The sequence below is a fragment of the Ascidia mentula genome, chromosome 4, assembly GCF_947561715.1.
Source record: "Ascidia mentula chromosome 4, kaAscMent1.1, whole genome shotgun sequence".
NCBI lineage: Eukaryota > Metazoa > Chordata > Ascidiacea > Phlebobranchia > Ascidiidae > Ascidia > Ascidia mentula.
The window spans coordinates 8,792,792-8,814,578 of NC_138569.1; the positions used below are offsets into that span (position 1 = coordinate 8,792,792).

At 36.8% G+C, this 21,787-nt stretch overlaps 3 protein-coding genes across 5 annotated transcripts; 1 reads left to right on the forward strand and 2 right to left on the reverse strand.

Annotated features, from left to right (window-relative positions):
* Window positions 1–663: 663 nt before the first annotated feature.
* On the reverse strand, window positions 664–6,908 carry LOC145899272 (DNA helicase MCM8-like). 2 transcript variants are annotated; one of them, XM_082988006.1, is made up of 17 exons: window positions 6,781–6,908; window positions 6,557–6,716; window positions 6,244–6,421; window positions 6,033–6,126; window positions 5,708–5,804; window positions 5,253–5,453; window positions 5,036–5,150; window positions 4,619–4,735; window positions 4,172–4,314; window positions 3,795–4,012; window positions 3,397–3,576; window positions 3,025–3,174; window positions 2,687–2,783; window positions 2,412–2,549; window positions 1,785–1,909; window positions 1,264–1,432; window positions 664–917 (listed from the first exon to the last, which is right to left on the reverse strand). In XM_082988006.1, the coding sequence occupies exons 1-17, from the start codon at window positions 6,864–6,866 to the stop codon at window positions 747–749; spliced, it is 2,439 nt and encodes an 812-aa protein (XP_082844132.1). In that variant the 5' UTR covers window positions 6,867–6,908; the 3' UTR covers window positions 664–746. The 2 variants fall into 2 exon arrangements, with proteins under 2 accessions (XP_082844132.1, XP_082844131.1); XM_082988005.1 differs by lacking the exon at window positions 6,557–6,716 and having other exon boundaries at window positions 6,781–6,905.
* On the reverse strand, window positions 6,905–9,630 carry LOC145899273 (PAX3- and PAX7-binding protein 1-like). Its single transcript, XM_082988007.1, has one exon. The coding sequence runs from the start codon at window positions 9,535–9,537 to the stop codon at window positions 7,129–7,131; it is 2,409 nt and encodes an 802-aa protein (XP_082844133.1). The 5' UTR covers window positions 9,538–9,630; the 3' UTR covers window positions 6,905–7,128.
* Window positions 9,631–10,441: 811 nt separating this feature from the next.
* LOC145897547 (uncharacterized) lies at window positions 10,442–21,755 on the forward strand. Of its 2 annotated transcripts, XM_082985883.1 has the most exons (11): window positions 10,442–10,479; window positions 11,857–11,955; window positions 12,103–12,215; window positions 13,086–13,286; window positions 13,516–13,710; window positions 13,918–14,049; window positions 14,770–14,890; window positions 15,762–15,915; window positions 16,956–17,122; window positions 18,039–18,218; window positions 19,936–21,755. In XM_082985883.1, the coding sequence occupies exons 1-11, from the start codon at window positions 10,477–10,479 to the stop codon at window positions 20,134–20,136; spliced, it is 1,566 nt and encodes a 521-aa protein (XP_082842009.1). In that variant the 5' UTR covers window positions 10,442–10,476; the 3' UTR covers window positions 20,137–21,755. The 2 variants fall into 2 exon arrangements, with proteins under 2 accessions (XP_082842009.1, XP_082842007.1); XM_082985881.1 differs by lacking the exon at window positions 10,442–10,479 and having other exon boundaries at window positions 11,690–11,955; window positions 12,103–12,208; window positions 13,088–13,289; window positions 13,528–13,710.
* Window positions 21,756–21,787: the final 32 nt, after the last annotated feature.

Below are 21,787 nucleotides of genomic sequence, written 5' to 3' on the forward strand. Positions count from 1 at the left end.
GAAGGTATTGTGCAGAGAGGTGTTGCTCCGACATAAAATGACTAATATGCATGCACTTTCTTTTTCCACAAAACTAACTTACATGTTTGGTGCTTTTTCAACAAAAATATTATCCAACCGGGAGTCCAATTGGGCATCTGAAGCAATTGTGACGCAAATACTTTCGATCTGAATGCGTAGTCGAAAGAGAATCTGTGAATTCCATTTTCTACAAAATTCGCCCTAATTTTTGGTTAGTTAAACTTTCAGCACTTCCTAGTAAATTTTAAACAATTATATAACTATTTTAAAGTGCCGCAAATAGGGACAAATTCGCAATAGGGATTCTCTGAATATGTGTTCATTCAACATTAACATTGGCACCCATGCTTAACCGATTGCCTTGTTACCAATTATTCTGTTATTCAGAAGATCGACAAGTGCATTTCTCACCAAAGAAACTTTCTTAAAGTGGAACCGCTTTTGTAATTGGTGTGCATGGGTATTGGACATGTAATCATTGTGCTGATATGCTTTACTTGAAGTATCTATGGTTGTGGGCAGGCTTAAGGTTAATATCAGTTAAGTGAGTGTAAACGTGTACCAACTTCCCAACTAATAAATTCAAACTAAACTGTACGGAAGATCAATTTTTCACTTTTCGTAGTGTAAGAAAACTGTAGGGATTTAATTTTATTTGAAAAGATAAAAACGAGGCAGTGAAGTGAAAAATGTAAAAAAAAACGAACGAACGCCGGTAAAAATTGCTAATTGACAGTCTGTAGTTTGTACATGGAGGCTCCTGTCTTAAGAAGAAACCCTTGGTTGTTCAGCGACTCGATCAGATCATCAACACACCGAGGATCAAGGCCAACTTGTGTGGCGACAGCGCGAATTTCTGTCACTCGAAAGTGGTTTCTCGAATTAGTCTGAGCTGCCTGAAAGAGGGCGAAAGATGGGGTTTTATCTAAAACATTGTATCGGACCAACCACATATGGTGATTATTATGGTATTTTATCTTGTTTATATCAATTGACAAAAACCCGCAAAACTATACTGTTTTCGGGTTCAAAGTCACAAAACAGTGCGTGCATGTGTGTAAACTTTATAGTTTTGCACAATTTTGATTTGTTTGCATTATTTTGTATAGCAAGAGATAGTAAGTGGACGAAGTTATTGCCCGCACAGTTCATTCCACCGGTTTCTCGGTAAATATGGAATCCGTCTCCCAACTAACAACAATAGGTTTTTCTGTCATTTTACATATCAGTTTACGTCTGTACCTTGTTAAGAGCTGCGATCAGTTTTTTTGCTTTGCTTTTTCCGCTCACTCCAGTACCGTGAAAAGATCTTTCGAATACAAGCGTGTCCACTTCGTCGGCAAAGGTTTCGTACAAACAATAACGCATTATCTCCACTATCTCTCTAGCGTCGCTAGCGGTCGCTTCGGTCCTGTAAAAAAGCAATAACTACAGTTAGTTCCAGACGAATCTCGCGAAAGCTTCGAAAAGCAGTTAGATAGTCTTCGTTTATTGCTCAAATTTCAATAGGCCTATATGTTAAAACACCTTGTATTGTACGTCTAAGTTACATCTATTCCAATAACGGCCCCAACTCTACATAAAACCTAAAATTTGAATGCAACAATAGATTATTTAAATTTTAAGAAATATAATTATGTTTCAGGTGCTCTTAATCCATTTCAAATTTTTTTCCACACTTTTGGTATGAAACGGCGTAAAACCATGCTTAAATGCGGAAAAATAATACAAACACTAAACATATTTAAAGGGCAATCGTATACCTCAGTTCGAGTTTACACCGAGCCTCAGTCAAACGTCTCATGGATTCAAGTTGCCTCGTAGTGATGGGAGTGGTGTCAGATTCTTGTCCCATTTTACGAAGCTCCAGGTAGAAATCTTTCAGCACCTCAAACATAAATTGGATTTCCAATTTAGGTCAAAAATCAAATTGTATAAGTGATATAAGCTGTTAGAGAAAATGACAAAAATGACTACAGGAATCAGCCTGTGCAGGTCGGTGACCGGCAGATTTGTCTAATCAATATATTATCTTCCCGAGACTCTAAAAGGAGTAAAGGACGATTAGCGCCAGTGTATAGAGATTTTTATCATACATACAGACTCCTTTTGGAGTCACTGGAATATATTATGAAACTGTTTGTTTATGTGTATACTTCACTAATAAATACTGAGAGGCTGAGTTAGTGTGGCTATATAATAAAAATAGAATGTGCTATTCTTAATATTATATACATATATATGGCTACCCATGAGTGTGTGGCATCGGTGTTTTAGCAACGTATAAATTTTATCAATTTTCAAGGACACCGGAACAACATACAACACTTACAGTTACAAACCTGTTTAAGATTTCAAGGAAAATCTACAAGATATAGAGTTCAAATTACCTGACGCGCATCGTCGCTGAGAGTTACCTCTCTCACGTTTTTACGTGCATAAGCGATGTACTTCCACAACAAGGAGTGGGGAATAGGATCGCAATCTTCCTTATTGGCGTAAGACTTCAAACGATCCGCCAAGCTGCCCTGCACACACCATGCAGAATATTATGCACGAATACGGTAACTATATAGTTCACTATAGGGGCAATGGCAGCGTACGCTGATAATCATTCAGTGTGAACAGGTGTTGACATATAAGGACACTATACAAGTCAACTCGCCTTAACCACGTGTTCTGCATCTGTGGAAAACGAGGTTTTGTTGAAACTCGCCGACTTTCTTCCGGTGTGTACTGACATCACGTGATCCGATAACATCCTGAAATCGAACACATCCTGAACATTTGACACCAGCGTATTTGTTTAAATCTGTTCTTTCTAAAAATACTTTGGAGTATCCCCTGTTACAACAAGCTTTTGTAGCAGATCAATAAAACCTAATCTTATAACACTACGTGCAACATAATGAGGAATTCGTTGGCTATTGTAGCAACACAGGCGTATTTTATACTATATATCGGTTACTATATCGGTTAAGTTCCATGTTTAACCGCACGTACTTGTCTCGTTCCACATTGGGCGTATCCAACAATATGTAAACCAGGTCGAATCGAGACAGCATTGCGCTGCCTAACTTTAAGTTTTCCGATACCGTCTTTGCTTTGTTGTAATGTCCTGCCACAGGGTTTGCCGCAGCCACAATTGAACATCTTAACACACATTTATATAGGAAATTTAATAGGTTTAGACCCAGTACTTAAAAATCAAGGCATTTCGCTTACAGTGATATTTTGCAAATTTAAGTTTATTAAGTTGAGCATATTCTTAACTAATTTGCACTAATGGCAATAAAATGAGGAGGTACTTTACAGCCTCTAAACTTTGAACTGAGAAGTGGACTACTGTATATACCTCGTAAAATTATCGATTACCTCGCGGGCATGCTGCATACAATTCCAGCCTTTGCAATGCTAATGCTTTGCTGCTCCATTGCTTCCAACAAGGCTTGATATTGCTGATTCATTTTGTCGAACTCGTCAATGCAACAAATTCCCTGATCTGCCAGGACCAACGCACCAGCTTCCAATGCCGTGTCGCCCGTAGCCGAGTCTCTGCGCAGTGCATAGTTTCATTTCTTATCTTACATATAAGACACCTTGGTTACCGACAGCACTGCCTACATATGAGTAACGCAAATACTAAGGTGGAAGCAGATTAAACACCAAAACATGAATAAACAAGAAAGCAACGTGTAAAGAGGGGTAAGAGCTTGGAAAGGAGTATATTTCGATAAAATAACACGAGTTAACGTTAATAAAATGCCGCCCACCTTGTCAAAGTCACTGTGAGACCGCTGCTGGAAGACGTATTGCCACACACATAAACACCACGTGGCGCTAATCGACTGACGGCCTGCAACAACTGACTCTTACCCAAACCCGGGTCACCAACGAGAAGAATATGCGAGTTTCCACGAATGCGCAAGATGGCGTTGTCCTTTTCATCGCGATGTTGGTTTCCACCGAATAACACAAGAATCAAACCGGCCTGAAGAGACAAGCCGTGTTGCAATAGACTGATTGACACAATATTTAACGGTACCAGGTTTACAAATTAGTTGTTAGACAACAAGGTCTAAACAATAGTGTAAATTAAATTTAACTTGTTAACTTATGGGGATCTTGTAACTTGCATGACGCTTCATACCTTAACCATATCTTGTCCATATATAGTAGGACAAACTGAACAGCACAGAAGAGCAAAAAGGTTTTCTTGCTTTTCAATCTCCTTGAAACCAGCAAGATCTCGCTCTGAAAAGTCGAGCAGTTGCTCACTCGCTATTCTGCAATCTGAACATAAAAGTAATTACAATACATTTGAAACGAGAAACATAACTCATAGTTTTGTAAGTTTTTAAGACCAGCATTATAGCCCATATAGCTGCTGTAATATTTATTGGCAAATGTTACGACTGTTATTACAATCATTGCATTGAAACAATTTTAAATACATTATCTTGTCAGAAAGATATATCGTTTCAAAACCTGATACAAAACAGAAGAAACAAAAATGACCACAAGTCTTCTCATATGTAAAGAGTACTAAGAAGAAACAGGAGAAAAATTTTTCCTCAGCATACAAAATGTCTCCCACCTTGCATTGAGTTTGAACGTGCGTTGCTCACATGATTCCCTTCAATGTAAAGAAGGAACATAGATTTGTCTTTTACTTTTACACCACCTTCCTCTGATTTCTTTACCTTGACAATCCCTGCAACAAATTGATGCGTTTGGTTTCCAAAAAAGCAATGTATTTTTTATACATATTTTAGAGGAGGGTTCCACAGACTACGACTCACTATCTTGTATGGATCATGATATTAACTCTGACATTAAGAATTATTGCTTTTAAATCCCCTGTACACGGAGACCATCTTCACAAAAATAAACTTATACTGTCTGGTTATCCGCACCCCCAATCGTCACTTTTAAATAGATATGGCCCTTTCAAAAAAAGATTGGTGGCCCAGTTTAGACAAGCGATAAACCACTGTGAGAGTTGATGACTCACCAGTGATGGTAACAATATCTCCTGGAGATGCTGTGTCTGCCAAATCCCTCATAAGTTCAACTTCAGCAGTCCTTGGCATCCTACCCGCCTCCCTTTGTTCATCTGACAATGCTTCCTATATCACCGTTTCATTTTTACATTCTGTTATCACTTTTATGTCCAATAATGTTAATATTTATTCCTTTGCTTGTTTGTTTTAAGTAATAAGCAAATTTACCTGCAGTTTGACAACTTGATAGTCCGTTATTTCAGTTAAAGGATGACTCCTCAGTGGTTCAAAATTTCTGCTTCTACATTTGTCAGCAATACAACTTGTAGGAACTGAATACCTGTTATCCACAAGCAATAAAGCTTGGAGTTGCCCGCATGTTACACATTTGAAAGCCATAGTTGTGCAAACTGGCCTTACATTTCCAACCTAAAAGGACACAATTATCCTAAATGATAAACTTTACAAATTTTATATTTATATGTAATCATTCTTCTGTTGTTCAATAAGATTACTTTTGGTTCTTTGAATAACCTTTATTTTACAAAACACTTACCAAACTTGAAATCCTATCTTATACTGTGATATGTACAACTAACTTAAAAGGGCACAGTTTTATGCAAAAACATCATTTATTACCTAAGTACCCACTACTAACTTTCAAACATTTAATGATAAGATACCTTTACAAGTGTCCCTCTTATGGAAACAAACTTTCCAATGGATCGCGCCTTAAGGTTTTTAAGGGCAGTTATCGGTTCAAAGTTGAACAATCTTGCTCTACAATATATGACAAAATACAAGTAGTCAACATCATTTATGCACACTTTTCTATGTCAAGTTGGTAATACTCCACAAGCATGAAAAACTGGGCTTTAGGTTAGATTTACTAAGTTTAGCACCTTTTGTCCAATTTTCTTGGAAATATGTACGTTTGCAAATATTTCTAGTGATTAATGGGTATTTTGCTTAGATGTTCAAAATGGGTGATATAATTGTTTACTCAACCTGATGACTGGAATATCTGCAAGGGTGGACCTTTGAGATGAAGTGCTGGCCTGTAATTTTTGATTGCATGTTATGTGATGATGTGCAGCCAAACCTGCACGAAAAAAACATAAAATCACAGATGTCGTATGCAATGTAAAATTTCTGACAACTGCTGCTTTGTTTGGTATGTCAAAAATTTAATTCTGTAACACAAAAAAAAATTCCTTACCGAGACACCCTATTGTGTGTTCAGGATTTTCATGTATGTCCTCAAAAAGGTCTGGGAGATTTGCTTTGATTCGTTCATGATTAATTAAATCCTTGCAGTCAATCGGAATACTCCCACGGGAGATGATTGCATTCATGTCATTTTGTGTAAAATACTCTTTGTAATAAGGCTCCAACGCCTACACAAAGTTAACAGTTATGTTATATATATTGCAATAACAACTGCCACAGTATGTATTACAGACATTATACTGAAATAGCATGTTTAGACCATCAATGCCTCATCAACCTATATCATGGAAAATTGATTATACTTTTGATTTTTTCACTGTAGCTGAAGTTGGATCGAATTCTTCCGTTGGAAAGTAATGTCTCCATGCCTTATATGGACAGAAAACATTGGTTGCTTGGGGCCCAACATTGATTTGTGGCCTTTGTGTTGGTAGAATTTGAGCACTACTTTGTGCAAAAGCCCTTTAAACAACCAAACAATCCGAGAATATTTATAGATGTGTATAATTATTCACTGTTGGCACACCTTTTTTTAAACCAAGTACTTTTCTTCCTTGCTTGCTTTCCAGCACTAGAAGTTTTGGAAGACTCCCCAGCCCTCCTGTCAGCCATTACATTGTAACTATTACAATTTCTTTATTTGAATGCTGCTATTTGAACAAAGTACATATTTTATTAAGTGGTTTTGTATCGCTTGGCATTTTACAAGCCGAAGTTTTTCCAGGTCTAAAAAATTATAAACACCATTTTTATGGATTCAAAAAGGTTTTCTCATAACAGAAAATGATAGCAATGTATCTATAAAACACAATAACCTCATCACAGACATAAGAAAAAGATGTAGCAATGCTTAAAATTAAAGTACATACAGCATTTATTTGAGCTCAGCCAAAGCATCCCTGAAGCCAATTTTGAAAAGCATTACTTTGACTTCTTTACGAAACATTGCTTCACCACTGGATGTAGAAACTTTACCCAAATGAATAAGTAAGCGTGACAATGTCCCAAGGTGTTGCTTTATGTCACTGAATTTTTCAAACCATGTCCTTGGTATACATCGAATTACATCTTGACACTTCTGCAGACATGCTCCATTCAGTGGAACAGTTTGTAGGGCTAGCACGATGTAGCGATTAAGCAGTGCATCAAATGCCAGTTCACACAGAGTGCTATGTGAAAGAATGCCATCAAACAACAGAATATTTTTGAAAAGTTTAATACAACTCCAGGTTTGTCTCTCAAGAAACTCGCTTGAAATGTCTTGTTTGGTGCTAGGCGGGAATAGTGGAATGTACACATCATTTTCAAGACATTTCTGTACACGTTTACAAATAGCCATAATGAGATTCTGACAGTGTCGGTTCTTTGCAGACATGAACCCATAATCATGACTTAACTGTTTAACAAGCACAGTTAGTCGAGCACTCTGCTGCGTGGATAGGGGATCCCATACATCCTGTATAAGTTTGGTCAATTTATACACAACCACCTTTTCCACAACGCCAGATATCACTTTAGTGTCGTCAGCATACTTTCCTTCTTCATCTGTTTTCTCCAAACCAAATTCTGACAAACACTGAAACCACTCTGTATCTTCAAAGTACTTATCTACAGTTATCATTGGGTTCCAAGATATAAGTTTAAGCCTGACAAAAGGAGATAGCAGTTTTGGAATACACAAAGCAATGTAAGCATCCAAATATGTATTTTCATGTTCATTTCTCCAACTTGCAAATCTGTTTAAAATACACCGAATGTCACAAAATTCCTCTATGACATCTTCGAACACCTGACCAAGACTTGAATGAACTTTTTCCATTTCTGTGTTAAATTTTGCCAGTTCCATTGAAGTGGGTTCATCATCAGAGGATTGACCATCATTATGAGACGTTTGTGTCTTCTGAATCTGTCTTTGAGCTTTACGTCTAGTCCTTCTTGCTTGTCGTTCCCTTACACGGTTAGAAAACTCTTCATCCATTTGATAGTTTTTGTCAGTTGCCTTACTTCCAGCTAAGGTACATTGTAAAGATTCATCTCTGACATCTTGATTTCTTCGCTCGACCAAATGTTTTGAGCGTTGGTGCCAAAGGTCATGTGCTGTTTCCTCCAGGTTATTAATCTCAGGCACCTTCTCCTGAAGGCAACCAACCAAGTCACGCAGATACTGTTTCATCTCTTGGTAAAACTGATATTCCTGTGACAGGGTTGCTGTGTCGCTGAGGTGTTTTGAAATGTGTTTACACTCACTGGTGTCATATATTAACCTGTCCATTTCACTTTGGTGGTTGCTGTGTGCCTGACGGGACGATAACAAATGGTCTTCAAGACGCTTCTTCACACAACTAAATGACACATCAGTCTTTGCCGGGGTCTGCTGAATTACATTGTTTTGTTGTTCATAGTACATGTTGTTGTTGTGCCCAAAGTTTTGTGTGTAATTTTGATACCCAGAATTTTGCTGATTGTTGACCGGCATTGCTCCCAGCTGCTGGGTGTTTATCCCCTTTTTAATCATCTCCTCTTCCCAGCGATCAACCTCCTCATCTTGTCCTTGATCATCTTCATCATTCTCATCATCAGACTGGTTAGGAACAAGCTTTTGTGGAGGTTTTGACTTTTGGATACCTTTCATTTCAACAATTTCTTCTTCACTGCTGCCATCAAAGTCATCCTCCCGCACTAATCTTGACTTGCTGTGTTCCTTGTAAGTCTGTGTATCATCTACTGGAATGTACTCTGATCCAAACTTGCGCAGCATTTCTCGCTGCTTCCTGGCAGCATGTATCATAGATGGTGTTGGTATAGCACCTGATGGCATTGATGAAAAATGTGTCTGAAAGGTTGGCTGAACTGGGACAGGAGTTTGCTCCTCATTAATTTTCTTTGATCTAAAGATATGAACATCTTGAACCACCTCTTGAACGATGCTAGTATCATTTAAAGCTTGAGGTCCATTGGACTCCACTTCCTTTTCCTTCAGAGTTCGTTTTTTTATCTGTTTGGCAATTCTTTTGCTTCTTGATGATTTTTTTATTTGGAATGATTCCTCTTCAACTTCATCATCACCAAAACTTAATACTGACAAGGAAGCAGCTTTCTTGTCTTTCTTTGACTTTCGCTTGTCCTTCTTTGGTGCATCAATCTTTGTAGACTGAAAGTTTGTGAGTGAATTACTTGAATTGGACAAGTGGTTATTTGCATCATTGGATTCGTTTGCATTGTTTTCATCATCCTCTGTATCTCTTCGCCTTCGCAAATTGGTCTTACTTGATTTTTTGAACATGGTTAATGATTACTACAAGTCTTGTCACGCTTTCTAATGTTACATGAGCACATTTATGCTTTGTCCATTCACATTTCCTGGATATATATGGAATATTCTATGTGGAACATACAAAGTTAGTCAGTTCAGTTACACAATTTATTGTTATACTAACATAGCCTACATAAAGCCTTATCCAAAAGTTCTTGTTCAAAACAAACCAAATTTTTATTTTGACCAACTAAACTAAAGTGTTTTGTTAACGCACATCTGTTTTTTGGGCAATGCTGATTCTCCACCACACAATGCAATACAAATCCATGTGAAGAGTGGCGGCTAATCGCCATAAACAAAACTCACACGGTGGGGAGCTGGAGCCATAGAATAGACATTCTTTTTTAGCATTCTATGCTAAATTTTTCATGGCGAGTTTTCAAATGGCGTTTTTTTTTTAAACCCAAGCTAACTTGTTGCAAATAAGGTTCTAAAACAATGGCCTCATGTAGAACTAACATAAAAAATGAAATATCATTACTACACATTTTTTTGTCCGCAGATTGTGCAATTTTACGACACCTGGACCCTAAATACATGTGACGATCAAGATGTTCCAAAGACTTATATGTGAATCCTGAGCATCTGTCGTGAAGATTGATGCCGCTTCTGGTTTAAATACAAATACTGTAGCTACAGAAAAAAGTTACCCCATTAAAATTGCGCGTTTCGTGACAAATGTGATATCGTATTGCTACAGTATCCAGAATTCTATTTCATAAAATAAATTTGTAGTTTCGTTGAAAAGACAGTCCGTGATCTTCAAAATTAAGTTTCAAACAGGCTTTCTGATAAAATGTTTTGTGATATTACTTTGTCTCATGACGCCACCGCGATTGTTTTTTTTTTACTTTGGGGAGAAGTCACGTAAGTTCACGCGTCCACAATGTTGCAGCGTCAAGAAAAATGGTGAGTCCTTCAAGGATAAAAAAGCAGTTTTTTTATCAAAACAGCGTAATTGAACGCGACTTACCTTTTGGTTTGTTTGTGTCGTTGAGTTTTAAACCTTATTTCGTGACAAATGCGTTGATGTTTGAGCCAAACGATTTTGATGTGAAAAAAACATTTTACGTCTAGACCTATGTTGTAAATTGTAAACACTTTTGTCCAAAATAATGTAGGTGGACTGAATCCGAAGTCGAAAATAATGTAGGGGACTTCGTGGTAATGTCTTGTTGTTTTGTATGCAAATGAGTGTTGTATTCAGACAGCTATTTCACAAGCTGTGTCCGATTTGTGATTCTAGCAGGGCCTCAGTTTCTAAGAGCTTGAAATTAAAACAGCTAAATGGCTACGTTACTAGTAACAGTGTAAGAAACTGTTTTGCAGTATGCCTTGGGTTAAATCGATTTTACTGAATTTGGACAATCTAACCTAAATGCATTTGCTAAATCTTTGGTATTACAGTGATTATGATGAATTTGTACTGTTTTTGTTTTCTGAATATCAACATTATTCCAGAATGCTATTATTGCTATAGATGCCTAAACTAATAATTATTAGGGATGCACCAGAAGTTCGGTTTGCCGAAACCGAAGTTTTTATAAAAACTTTTTTACTTCATGCAACACTGATATGCAAAGTTTAGAATCATTGTTCAAACTGTACTAGTGTGTTTTATTTTTTAATAGTTATCGAAATCAACTTTAAGAAGTGTGTACAGCAATCTTTAAGTGCCATAAAAGGCTGTATGATTGGATCAGATCCGTTCCAGCACATGTTTTGTTTGAATTTATTGCGATTTTAAAGAGATGGACACCAAAATTAGTTTCGGTTTATTCAGAAAAAATTGCTGTTTCGGTGCATCACTAATAATTATGTTAACACAGTATTATACAAACGGTTAGAAGTGAAAGTAACACCAAGACATACTGCAACAATAATAAACATTGTTTTAAATTGTTGAGGAAGTAACTTTAGTCTAGATAGATCTTTAAACACAGAATTTATCAAGCGTTTTGACATAAATATGTGTGCTATTTGGCCAGCTTTGTGTGTTTGTATCATTGGAATCCATCCAAACAATTAAACATAGGGGCATGTAGTAGCTAAAAACACCATAATTCTGATTGGCTTTGCATGTAATTTTATATTGCAATATTTTTGTTTGTTCAGAGTTTTAAATACATAGTATTTTTGTGAGAAGCTGATCTTCGTATGTAACATCTTCAATCCAGGACCTAAAGTGTCCTATTTGAACCATATTTCACCAGTTCTGAAAAGCAGGCAGAAAAGCAAACAAAGTTAAAACAGATAACATTGAGCAATTTTGCTTTTCCAACACAGAGGGAAAGTATGGCTCAGTCTGTGCAGTCAATGAATGGATTGTACAGGGGAGTTGTGCAACTGGAAGCTGAGTCAGATGATGAAACTCATATTTCACCGGTATGGTACATTACAAAATTATAATTAATATTAAAGAAAATTAACTTTCAGCAAATGATTGTGTATCTACCATATAAATAGGAGTCATCTAAATGGTAACAAACAAAGTGCACTTAATTGGCCACAATGGTGATGTGTTTTGTGCAGAATGCAGAGTATGCTAAGCAAGTGACAGAACTAGCCTTCCTAAACATTGCATTACGCCAACCTGTACAACATCCATCTGGAAATGGAAGTCCCGAACATAGTCTTGGTATGTTGTCAAACTTATGATTTACATATTAATATTGATGTTTTTTGCAACTACATTGAAAAAGTGTTTTAGGATTACAGTCAGACCCGATGTGTGACATAAAACGTATACAAATTGATTTCTTTCTTATGCATTTTTCCTCGATAACCCAGGAAACCCAAACATACGACTCTTACACAAAAATTGGTTCGAATAAAAGTCATTTTGAAATAAATGCTGGTAAATCGACAATTGTTGACTGTGCACAGAGAATGTTGTTGGAGAAATTGTCACATGACAACATGTGACCTTAATATTCTTTGCTGAATGTATAGGTTATTCTGAATTTGGACAATTTCTGCTTCTAAAGCATATTATGTGTGTGTTTTGGGCTGACTCTTGTACTACCACCAGGGTTGGCTTTTGTTCCTGTTTGTATAACTTGAGCTGCATCGAAGTATTGCCTAATTTAAAATGAGATGAATTTAAAACTAAGTTTTAGAAAGTTATTACATTCTAATGTCATTTTACTTATTTGTTAGCCCAAATATACAGGAAAAATATATTGTTAATGACTTTTTCATTTTTTTTAGTTGATGTTTCCATTTTTTTGCATGCCAGAACCTAGAAACATTAAGCAAAGCAAATACATGTGAAAAACTTTCGCCCAAAATGTTTTTTGGCTTTGTTCTCATTAACCTATTAACCAAAGACAAGCAGACATACAGTTGTTGCATTAAACTAGTTAGCTCACGAAACCATTCATATTTTTTTGAAACCCACTTTTGTAATTTTAGGTTTCATAGTATTGCATATTTCAAATGGTTGTCAGTTTACCATGCAATACCTTAAGTCACAGTGCTCTTATTCTACATGCTTCCACATTGCTTCCACATACAGGTGTGCAGAGATATCCACAACAGGTGCACCTTCCCCCTAACATGAATTGCCAAAATATGATAAATCAACAGCAGGACCCATCTGTGGAGTACTGCCAATATCACCAAGACAGTGGATCATTTTACATTCCATCAATGATCAGCAGCAGTGTAAGCTCCCCTCAGGTGTTGCACCCACCCAATCAAAATGGGGTCTACCACAGGTATGCAAAACATTATGCACAAACAAAAAAAGTAGCAAGGTATAGTCTCAGCCAGTCTTGAAAGTTCTTAAAAACCAAAGCATGTATCAATTAAAACAGGTTGTTTGCACTCACAAAGCTAGGCAATGGCGATGTATGCAGGAAAAACCAATGAAATAGGATTCACAAGTTTGAATTCAATTTAATTATTCTCGAATATTTGTATGATAATGTCTAAATTGCCTATCCCAAACCACAGGTCTATATCAACCCCTACAAAACAAGCTCTCCAAAATGGCCATATGCTTACTCGCAACCAGCGATCAAACACCACACCAAGCAGAAAAATGCATCATTCTGGTGAAAGCAGAAGTAGCATTGTTCCCTCACAAAGCAATGGTAGCAGCACAAATCTGTCACAGCATGGACGGTCAGAATATAGGTGAACATTAAATTTTAAATTTCAATGTAGTAATGCAGAGCGCTACTGCTAAATTCAATCTTGCCAGGGGGTAAATCAACAATTCTTATCTTTTATAAATATTTGAACCCTTTGAAACCAACTAAAAAACCATTGAAACCAACTATAAAAAATGATAAAAAAAACTTCACAACAATTTACATGTTACAACTGTCCGTTTTTGTTTAGCAACTCCAGTATAGATGACATGACAGGCCTGCAACATTCCCTAAGAGACATAAGCCAACCTGAGTCCATTGAGCCAAGGCAATCAAGCACCATAAGCAAACAGCACTCAACTGAATCTGATACAAGCGACGAGTAAGTTTGTTGTAAAATTTTTTGTGGGTGTGTTTTGACTGTTATAAGCTACCACTTTGAATAACCACAAAAAACAATATTTTTAACTTTGGGTAATTTCCACAGTCCTCCCTTTGGATCTTGGTGAAATTCAAGGTTATTAAGTAATACATATTTTGACAGTAATATCGTTTAGTTCATTTGGTAACTTTTGGTGGGCATTTGACACTTTTGACCTCTGATATATTAACCTCTGAACACAAGTACAATGTTTTAAAAATGAAGAGATTGCCATAAGTGTAACACAATTTCCCTTCAGTATGTAATCCGCACTTTGAAGTTGGTTGTGAAAATTGTTATGGTTTTGTTTATGCCTGTTTCTTTACACCCCTTATTTCCCGATTGTTGTGCATAAATTTGGATAGTGACAACTGAGTTGGCGGGGAAAATAGTGCAGAGACACTGATAAGTGGTTTTAACTGGCTGCCATGAGTGGCCAAAACTCCGAAACGAAGTAGTTTAACTAGCTGACATGAGTGGCCAAAACTCCAAAACGTGCTAGATTTATCGTTACATTGCCAGGTATCCTGTTTGCATTTTATTGCCTGGGGCAGTGTCAGAACTACATAGTATTTTAGCATACACATGGCGTGTGAGGGCTGTGTTTACCAAGAATGGGCAGGTCTGTGGTTGTGAGGCTCTTGTCGCTCTCTTAGTTACTACCTGTTTTTGTGTCAACAGCATCAGCTTTCGAACAGTTCATCCAAGCTATGAAGATTCAGAATTTAGCACAACTCAGTCTAACCATGGAAGGCATGTTGTTAATGTGGCCCACAAGGAAAACGGGGTTAATAGCATTTCAGTAAGTATCCTTATCCTGTTTTTCGTGTAAACAGACATGACTTGCACATGTGAAGTGGCTACTGTGTGTCAGCTTAAAGAAATTGCATATATAAGTGTTTTTCACGAAAGATTATAACGTAGGGGTGTGAAAACAGACATGTACAAGGTAAACTGTAGTATAAACATGTACTTGCTAAACAGAATGTTAAAAAATTTTAAAGGCCAAAGTCGACACAAATATGGAAAATAAACAGTTTCTTTTTCTTGTTTTGTAATGCAAAAAAGGGTGCAATGTTTAATAACAATTGTTATGATTATGTGCCAATAATTAGTAAAAATCAAGCTAAATAACTGACTCGATGTTATCTCAACTTCTTCATCAACAATCACCATGGTTATTGTATTGTGTATAACCCATAGGCGTCGATTTAGGGGTGACTGGGGTGACATGTCACCCTTCACAAACAAAACAGGGGTGACAACGTATGCATTGTCACCCCTGGATTTCGTTTAAATTAAAAATTATTGCCAAAAAAACACATATATTATACATGCATTAAGCTAGTTTCAAACGTTAATTAAAGTGTTTAAAACTTAGTGCTACAAAAACATGATTCGGTGTAAAAACAAACTGACATGAAACGGAATTTGCGTCGTTTGCCTATGTTTAGGGCCATACAACCGACTAAATGTTTTTTGCGTGTTTCTAAAACCTGGACATGTCACCCTTAATATTTTACAAAACGTTAAACAAACGACGCCTATGGTATAACCTAATGTATGCTGATTCAACTAAACAGTAAATTGCATGTAAATTACAAATGCTCTTTTAGATGGCCAATTGGCAACATTTGCTTGATCATAATTTGTTTTTAATGGCTATATTACAGGCAAACATAAGGCCGCCACGTAGAGGTAGTAACAACCAGACCGTCTCAACCCAACCCTACTCTCCCACTCCACCCGGTGATTCAAAGCCACGGGAAAGACACTTAACCGGGGGTTCATCAGGATCAAATTCCGAAAAAACACCAAAAGCAACAGGTATGTTGGAATAAATTTTTTTCGGCAGACATTCTGAAGGCAGAACACCTAATTAACTTTTCCAGCATTTGAATTGTTTTATCGCGGCTCATAAGGTTTGCACAAATAAAAAAAATGTCCATTCTTTGCACTTTTACTTTTATAACAAGTAAGAGCAGGGTATCCGGCAAAACACCAATATGAACATAGGGGAAAACTTAAACCATTGAAGGCATGATAAAGCATTCTGTTTTGAATAAAAAAGGAGAATTTACAGTTTATATGCTAGTCAAACACACACAGCATGATCACAACAAAAAATTATCTCTTGTATGTCTTCTTTAAACAATTTGTAGTTTATACTCAAAAAGTGTTGTGTAAACAATCACAAAAAATTTGTAGTTCATGTCACAACATGTAAAAACACTCGTGCTGCAATGCACTTGCTAAATATTTCACGTCATGTCGGCAAGGAAACTCCCAGGATGCTTGCTAAGTAAATTTTCCAAGAAACTATAGTGCTGAACATGATACATCACATACCATCGCACATGTGCACACCCATCATGGCTTGCAATTGCTCAAGAAGTTCATGATGTTTGTCTTAGTCTAAAATGCACCACCCTATAGTGTGTACTAGTTTTTACAGTCACTTCTATTGTCGTTTGTTGCATGCATGACTAAGCAGGAAGTCTTTCACTTGCATAGTGGCTGAGGGGGTAATGCGGCAATTGCTGCCTCGGGCAGTCAATCATGTTATTTTGAATATTCCATTGTTTACTTGATAGTGGTGCTGTGGTATGGGAAATGCGTTTGCGTTGGAAAGTTAAAGCAAATTAAAAAAATTAATTAGGAAAAATTGTATCCAATATCATTGCATTACATTATGGGCACTTCAGGTGGTATAAGTGGACACATTTTTGATTTAAATTGAAACCAAGGTGATGCTACCACAGATGGTATGTTCACTGAACTGTTTGGTTACTCTTACCTTTCTACCCGTGCCAAGTGCAACTAACCACTGCCTGTGTCATTAAAGATGGTTACATTTATGTTTTTAGTATTTATCACTTATGCCAAAGAGGAGAGTAACCCAAGCCACATCAGAACTGTAGTTCAAATCGCACAGACACTGATGAAGAACAGTATTGACATTAATGTTGATATGCTGGAAGAAACTATGAGATCGATGAGCATTTCCGAGTGGCTTGAAGATAAGATAACCAAAGTGGGTTAAACTAAACTAACTCCTCCCTATGTTTAGTCTTGGGCTGTTTTGGTGCAGGTGTTGTTTTAAGCGGAGAACATTTCTTCTTGTTTAAGCAATAGAGTAAATAATGTTTTTGCATGTGAGCTGCAAAAAGCTAATAATTTTGGTGACATATTGCAACTTTTATCGATACAACCAACCTAACAACCGCATGCGATTGACTGTTTTTATTTTCCTCATTTCCCATCTTGAAAGGCTACTGTGTATGATTTATGACTGATGTAATAACAATAAAGGAATAATAATATGCCGTGGAAACTTCCTCGTCCAACCATCCGCATTTTTCCAACAAATGATTGAACATGTAAGGTGGGACTGTAGACCTGTACACGTACACGTGTCATGTATCTGCCTCACAGCTGTGCAGCATGTACCAGTACCAGACATTAGACATACGGGGCTTAATGTCAATGTTCGTGGATAAACTAAAACACAGCATTACACTTTCATCACCTTTTCCAGTTAAATGTTCTACAAAACCGCTGGTAATTGGCTGCCTGGCGTTTTCACGTAATTAAGCCAAGAAAGTAGTTGTTGTTCATGCGTAAATGGATGTGGGTTGGTGAGACCGCGGAATTCGTGGCACACACACAACACTCCTGGAATGTTTACTTGGCCTTTTTTTGACTGGTGACTCACAAAGGCAATTAACCAAATTAAGGAGCCATAGAAATAGCACTTTCAAAAATAAGCAAAGCATTGCTGATGTGTGTTACCGGGCAAGTTCATTTGAATGGCAACATTATTTATTTATTTTCATTCATTTCTATGTTGGATGAATAGAACTTAAAACCACATGTTTTTTTTTTATATGTACACCCACACCCAGTGTTGTCTGCCAGAGTGCACATAACTCTTATTGTTAATGTTACAGAGTGACTTCGTTCTCATATGCATTAGTCCTGGATACAAGAGAATTGTTGATATGGAAGAAGGCTCATCCATCGACACCCTCAATACCAAGTACATTTACAGACGCATCCACAACGAGTACATCAGGAACGGATCGAAGAACTACCGTTTCATTCCTGTGTTGCTAAGTGATGGGCGAAGGGTAAGAATCATAACATGTTTTTTGCTGCAGTATGTTCCTTGTATAATAGGTGAAGTTGTTTATGGTTTATCGATCCATAGTTTTCTAAAACAGCAAGAAAATTTTCAACAGTCGAAACAAATGCAAATTAAATATTTAAATGCTAACAGGTAGCTAGATGGATTGTTATCGTTATTAGCATATGTGAGTTTGAAGGGAAACTTAAATTTGACATGGAAAATAAAAATATTAAATAATTTGCCTATGAAATGGTCATAACTTGTACAAATTTTTTCCGAAAAGTAGCTCGATATGGCCACAGGTTTCTGAGATACAGCTGATCAAAGTTACGTTTAAACCGTTGCGAACGAAATCGTGCGAAGGCAAGATTATTGTTGCGTGACGTCATAGAAGGCGCTTTAGTCGTGCGACAGTGGCCAGCCAGCCTTCTGCGTAGGAATGGAAAACATTACAACAAGTGAACTGAAACAAACGGATTTTAATTGAAAATTTCAGCTGCGGACAGATTGGCGCTGTTTCCACCAATTACGTCTTGTCTTATTTGGTATCGTAATAATAAAATTGTTATTGGTGCTTTTGCGGTCAAAGCATTTACGATTTAATATTTTTCCAGTCTTTAAATGTCGAGGCGTTTATGATCGTTAACGTCAAGCATAAACTTTTTAAAAACACGACTGAGACAAACCATTATTCGTTTAATTTTGCGTCAATTAGTACTTATTGAAGCATTGTCGTTTGGACTAATCCCCGCTACAGATAAGTAATTAAAATTTCCTCGGATGAACTGCCGAATAGTCTGTAGCGGTCAACGATGCAACGAGGTACTTTACTAGTTATTGTTCAAGTTCATTATCACAACAAATACGCTGCAATTACCCACTAATACATCTTTCGCTGCAACTTGTATGTCAGAATATCAGATTAACATAACTACAAAGGTGAGGTTAAAGTTATGATATCACACCCAAAATGACGTCATACTGTCAACTGAGCGAAGAAACGAAACTTCCCCGTCATATTAAGATACAAAGTAATGTCCTTGCAGCTATACCCATTAATTTGCCGATAACCAGAGACAAATAAGCCTTTAATTTGCGAGGTTACAGTTTGTCCCGACCTTTGAGGTAACATACTTTGTGAGTTTTCCTATGTTTGGAACTATTCTGTTTGGATATCTACAATATAAGGGGCATTTCCTTTTGACGCGAACGCCTTGTATGAGTCAAATTCGCCACAGCGAAAAGGTTTATGATTCTTAGTCGTTGCCACTTTCAGTGCTGTTTTCTACTTTTTTTATTTGGCATACACCTGACAAATTTTGGGAATATGTTTGTTTTGGATGTACCTTTTTTTTATGCAAGTTGCCATGACCATGTCACATGCACCTTAAGACCAGTATATAGGCTACAATGGTCACAATTGAAGTGTGTCGGTTTTTAATTTATCACAAGGTAAAGCTGAAACTCACTTTTTGGGTCGGCCTTTTTTAACATGTTTGTTATAAACACTTTACGGACATACACTAAAGAAGATTGCCATCCACTGGCACGAACCCTAAAAAAGGTACCTAGACTTGGCATTCATTTAAAAAACTTCAACAGGTCACTACATTTCAACTTCCAACAAGTTTCCATACCCTATTGGTTGTATAAAAACTAAAATTCAAATTGATCTCTTGAGTTCATTGTAACGTTTATAACATGAACCATATTTTCAGGAGCACATACCTCACTGGCTTTGCGATACCAAAGTCTACAACTGGCCCAAAGATTACTCCGACATTATTTTCCGCCTCTACCGCATCGAAAAGTATGTCAAGCCACCCTTGGGCGAAAGACCAAGGCACACTATCGAACAATACAGCAGCATATCTTCACAACCTGGACCAAGTCACAGACACAATAACCTCCATAATTAAGTGATCATGAGGAAGTTGTCTGAACCACTTGCGACCCAGTGGGGTTTTGCAAGTATTGTTTATATGTGGACTATCACTTATCAGTGTTATTAAGGATATTTTGAACTTTGTCTGCAAATATGTACAAGCTATATTGTTACATTGACTGAGAACTATGTGTAGGAAAACACCACAAAGCAAGTGCATCTTATGTTTGTTAGCATTGTAGTGCCATTTGTGCTTTACATCATTCTTACATATAATATGGCCAAAAGCAATTGTCACCATAACTTTACAAAGCTCGTTGGAGTGACCTGTATTGGTTTTTCACACTTAAAACTTGGTTTGCCACATCAGCTGACCTATCATTGCAACAGAAGTGTACAATGGTAAAATGTACACTACACAAGCGAACTAATGGGTATTTTCATTGTTACAGTACCAGAAATCATGTAGATTATGCATCATACAATCAAAAGTTGTGCTTTTCTGTTTCTTTTAAACATTAGGGTGTATTTGGTGTTTTTTGTTCCCTCATATTTCCAAGAAGTTCATTTGGCTGCCTTGTGTCAGATGTAAACTACTTTTTAAAAATGACTTCCTGTATCTAACTTTTTTGCTGTTGCTTTGGCAGGTAATTGATTGCTGTACAGTCACAGAAATTTTGCATAAACATGTAGTAAATGAAAGCAAGTGTTTTTTTTGCCACAGATAAATGGGACAGCTGTTTAAATCATGTACCCATTAACCCATAATTGTGACTGGGGATGTTAGTTTATGCACTTTGTGATGTTTTTTATGGAATTTGCATTTTTAGGTGGATAAAGTTAGCTCTATAGTGTTTATATCAGGGGTGAACACAGGCACACTTGTAAAAGGTAGCTCGTCATTGGTTGAAAAATGACACACAATGTTAGAAAAAAGTTTTGAGATGACCTTTAAAAAAGGTCAAAATGTCGCAAAAATGTTTGGCATGTGCTGGATAATGCACAACAAAAATGGCCCACATATCTATGTTTGAGTTGGCACACAACTCTGACCCCTGGTCTAAATACTTGTAAATGCATTAAAAAGAGCTTAATTTAGAAGATTTGTTGGTATATGTGTTTTGTATAATATGCATCGAAAATGTTCATCTCTTCGTTAGTTGATCAAAATATTGAAACTAAATTTTTGCATCCTTTAATTGAGATTTCGCTGGATGAGAATGAAAACACTTTTTAAGAGCTTCTCTTAAGTGTAGATCTTACATAAATATGCTTGATATCAATGTATTTTAGTGATTCTCAAGCTGTGGGTTGTAAAAAGTGGAGAAGTAACTGAATCAAAAATCTCATGAATTAAAATCCTTTTTTGACTTCATTTTGGTCCCATATACTTTGTTTGCCCGAAAAAAATCTGGAAAGCAAATGGGCTGTAGAACTAAAGTTTTTTTAAACTACTGTTCCCATGTGAAAGTTAACTTTGTTCCAAGTACACCAATTTATTGTCACTCGATTTGTGTGTGTTATTTTTATGTCTTGTTTGTATTACATCTTAAGTGGGCTGTACTTGGTGTGCTCACTCCTGTAAAGCTTTCAAAAGTTTTGTACACAACGATACATTAAAACACTTAGCAGTCTGTTAAGCGTTGAATAAACTGAAAGAAAATGATTTTGAAAGTGCTTGATAA

Excerpts from the sequence above, each read along its gene's own strand:
- LOC145899272 (XM_082988006.1), bottom strand. The coding sequence starts at position 6,866 with ATGGCTGACAGGAGGGCTGGGGAGTCTTCCAAAACTTCTAGTGCTGGA. Across the intron at positions 4,315-4,618 it reads ACGTTCAAACTCAATGCAAG|ATTGCAGAATAGCGAGTGAG; the intron begins GTGGGAGACATT and ends TTTTATGTTCAG. Across the intron at positions 2,550-2,686 it reads ATGCAGAACACGTGGTTAAG|GGCAGCTTGGCGGATCGTTT; the intron begins GCGAGTTGACTT and ends TGGTGTGTGCAG.
- LOC145899273 (XM_082988007.1), bottom strand. The coding sequence starts at position 9,537 with ATGTTCAAAAAATCAAGTAAGACCAATTTGCGAAGGCGAAGAGATACA.
- LOC145897547 (XM_082985883.1), top strand. Across the intron at positions 12,216-13,085 it reads GAACATAGTCTTGGTATGTT|AGGTGTGCAGAGATATCCAC; the intron begins GTCAAACTTATG and ends GCTTCCACATAC. Across the intron at positions 14,050-14,769 it reads GAATCTGATACAAGCGACGA|CATCAGCTTTCGAACAGTTC; the intron begins GTAAGTTTGTTG and ends TTGTGTCAACAG.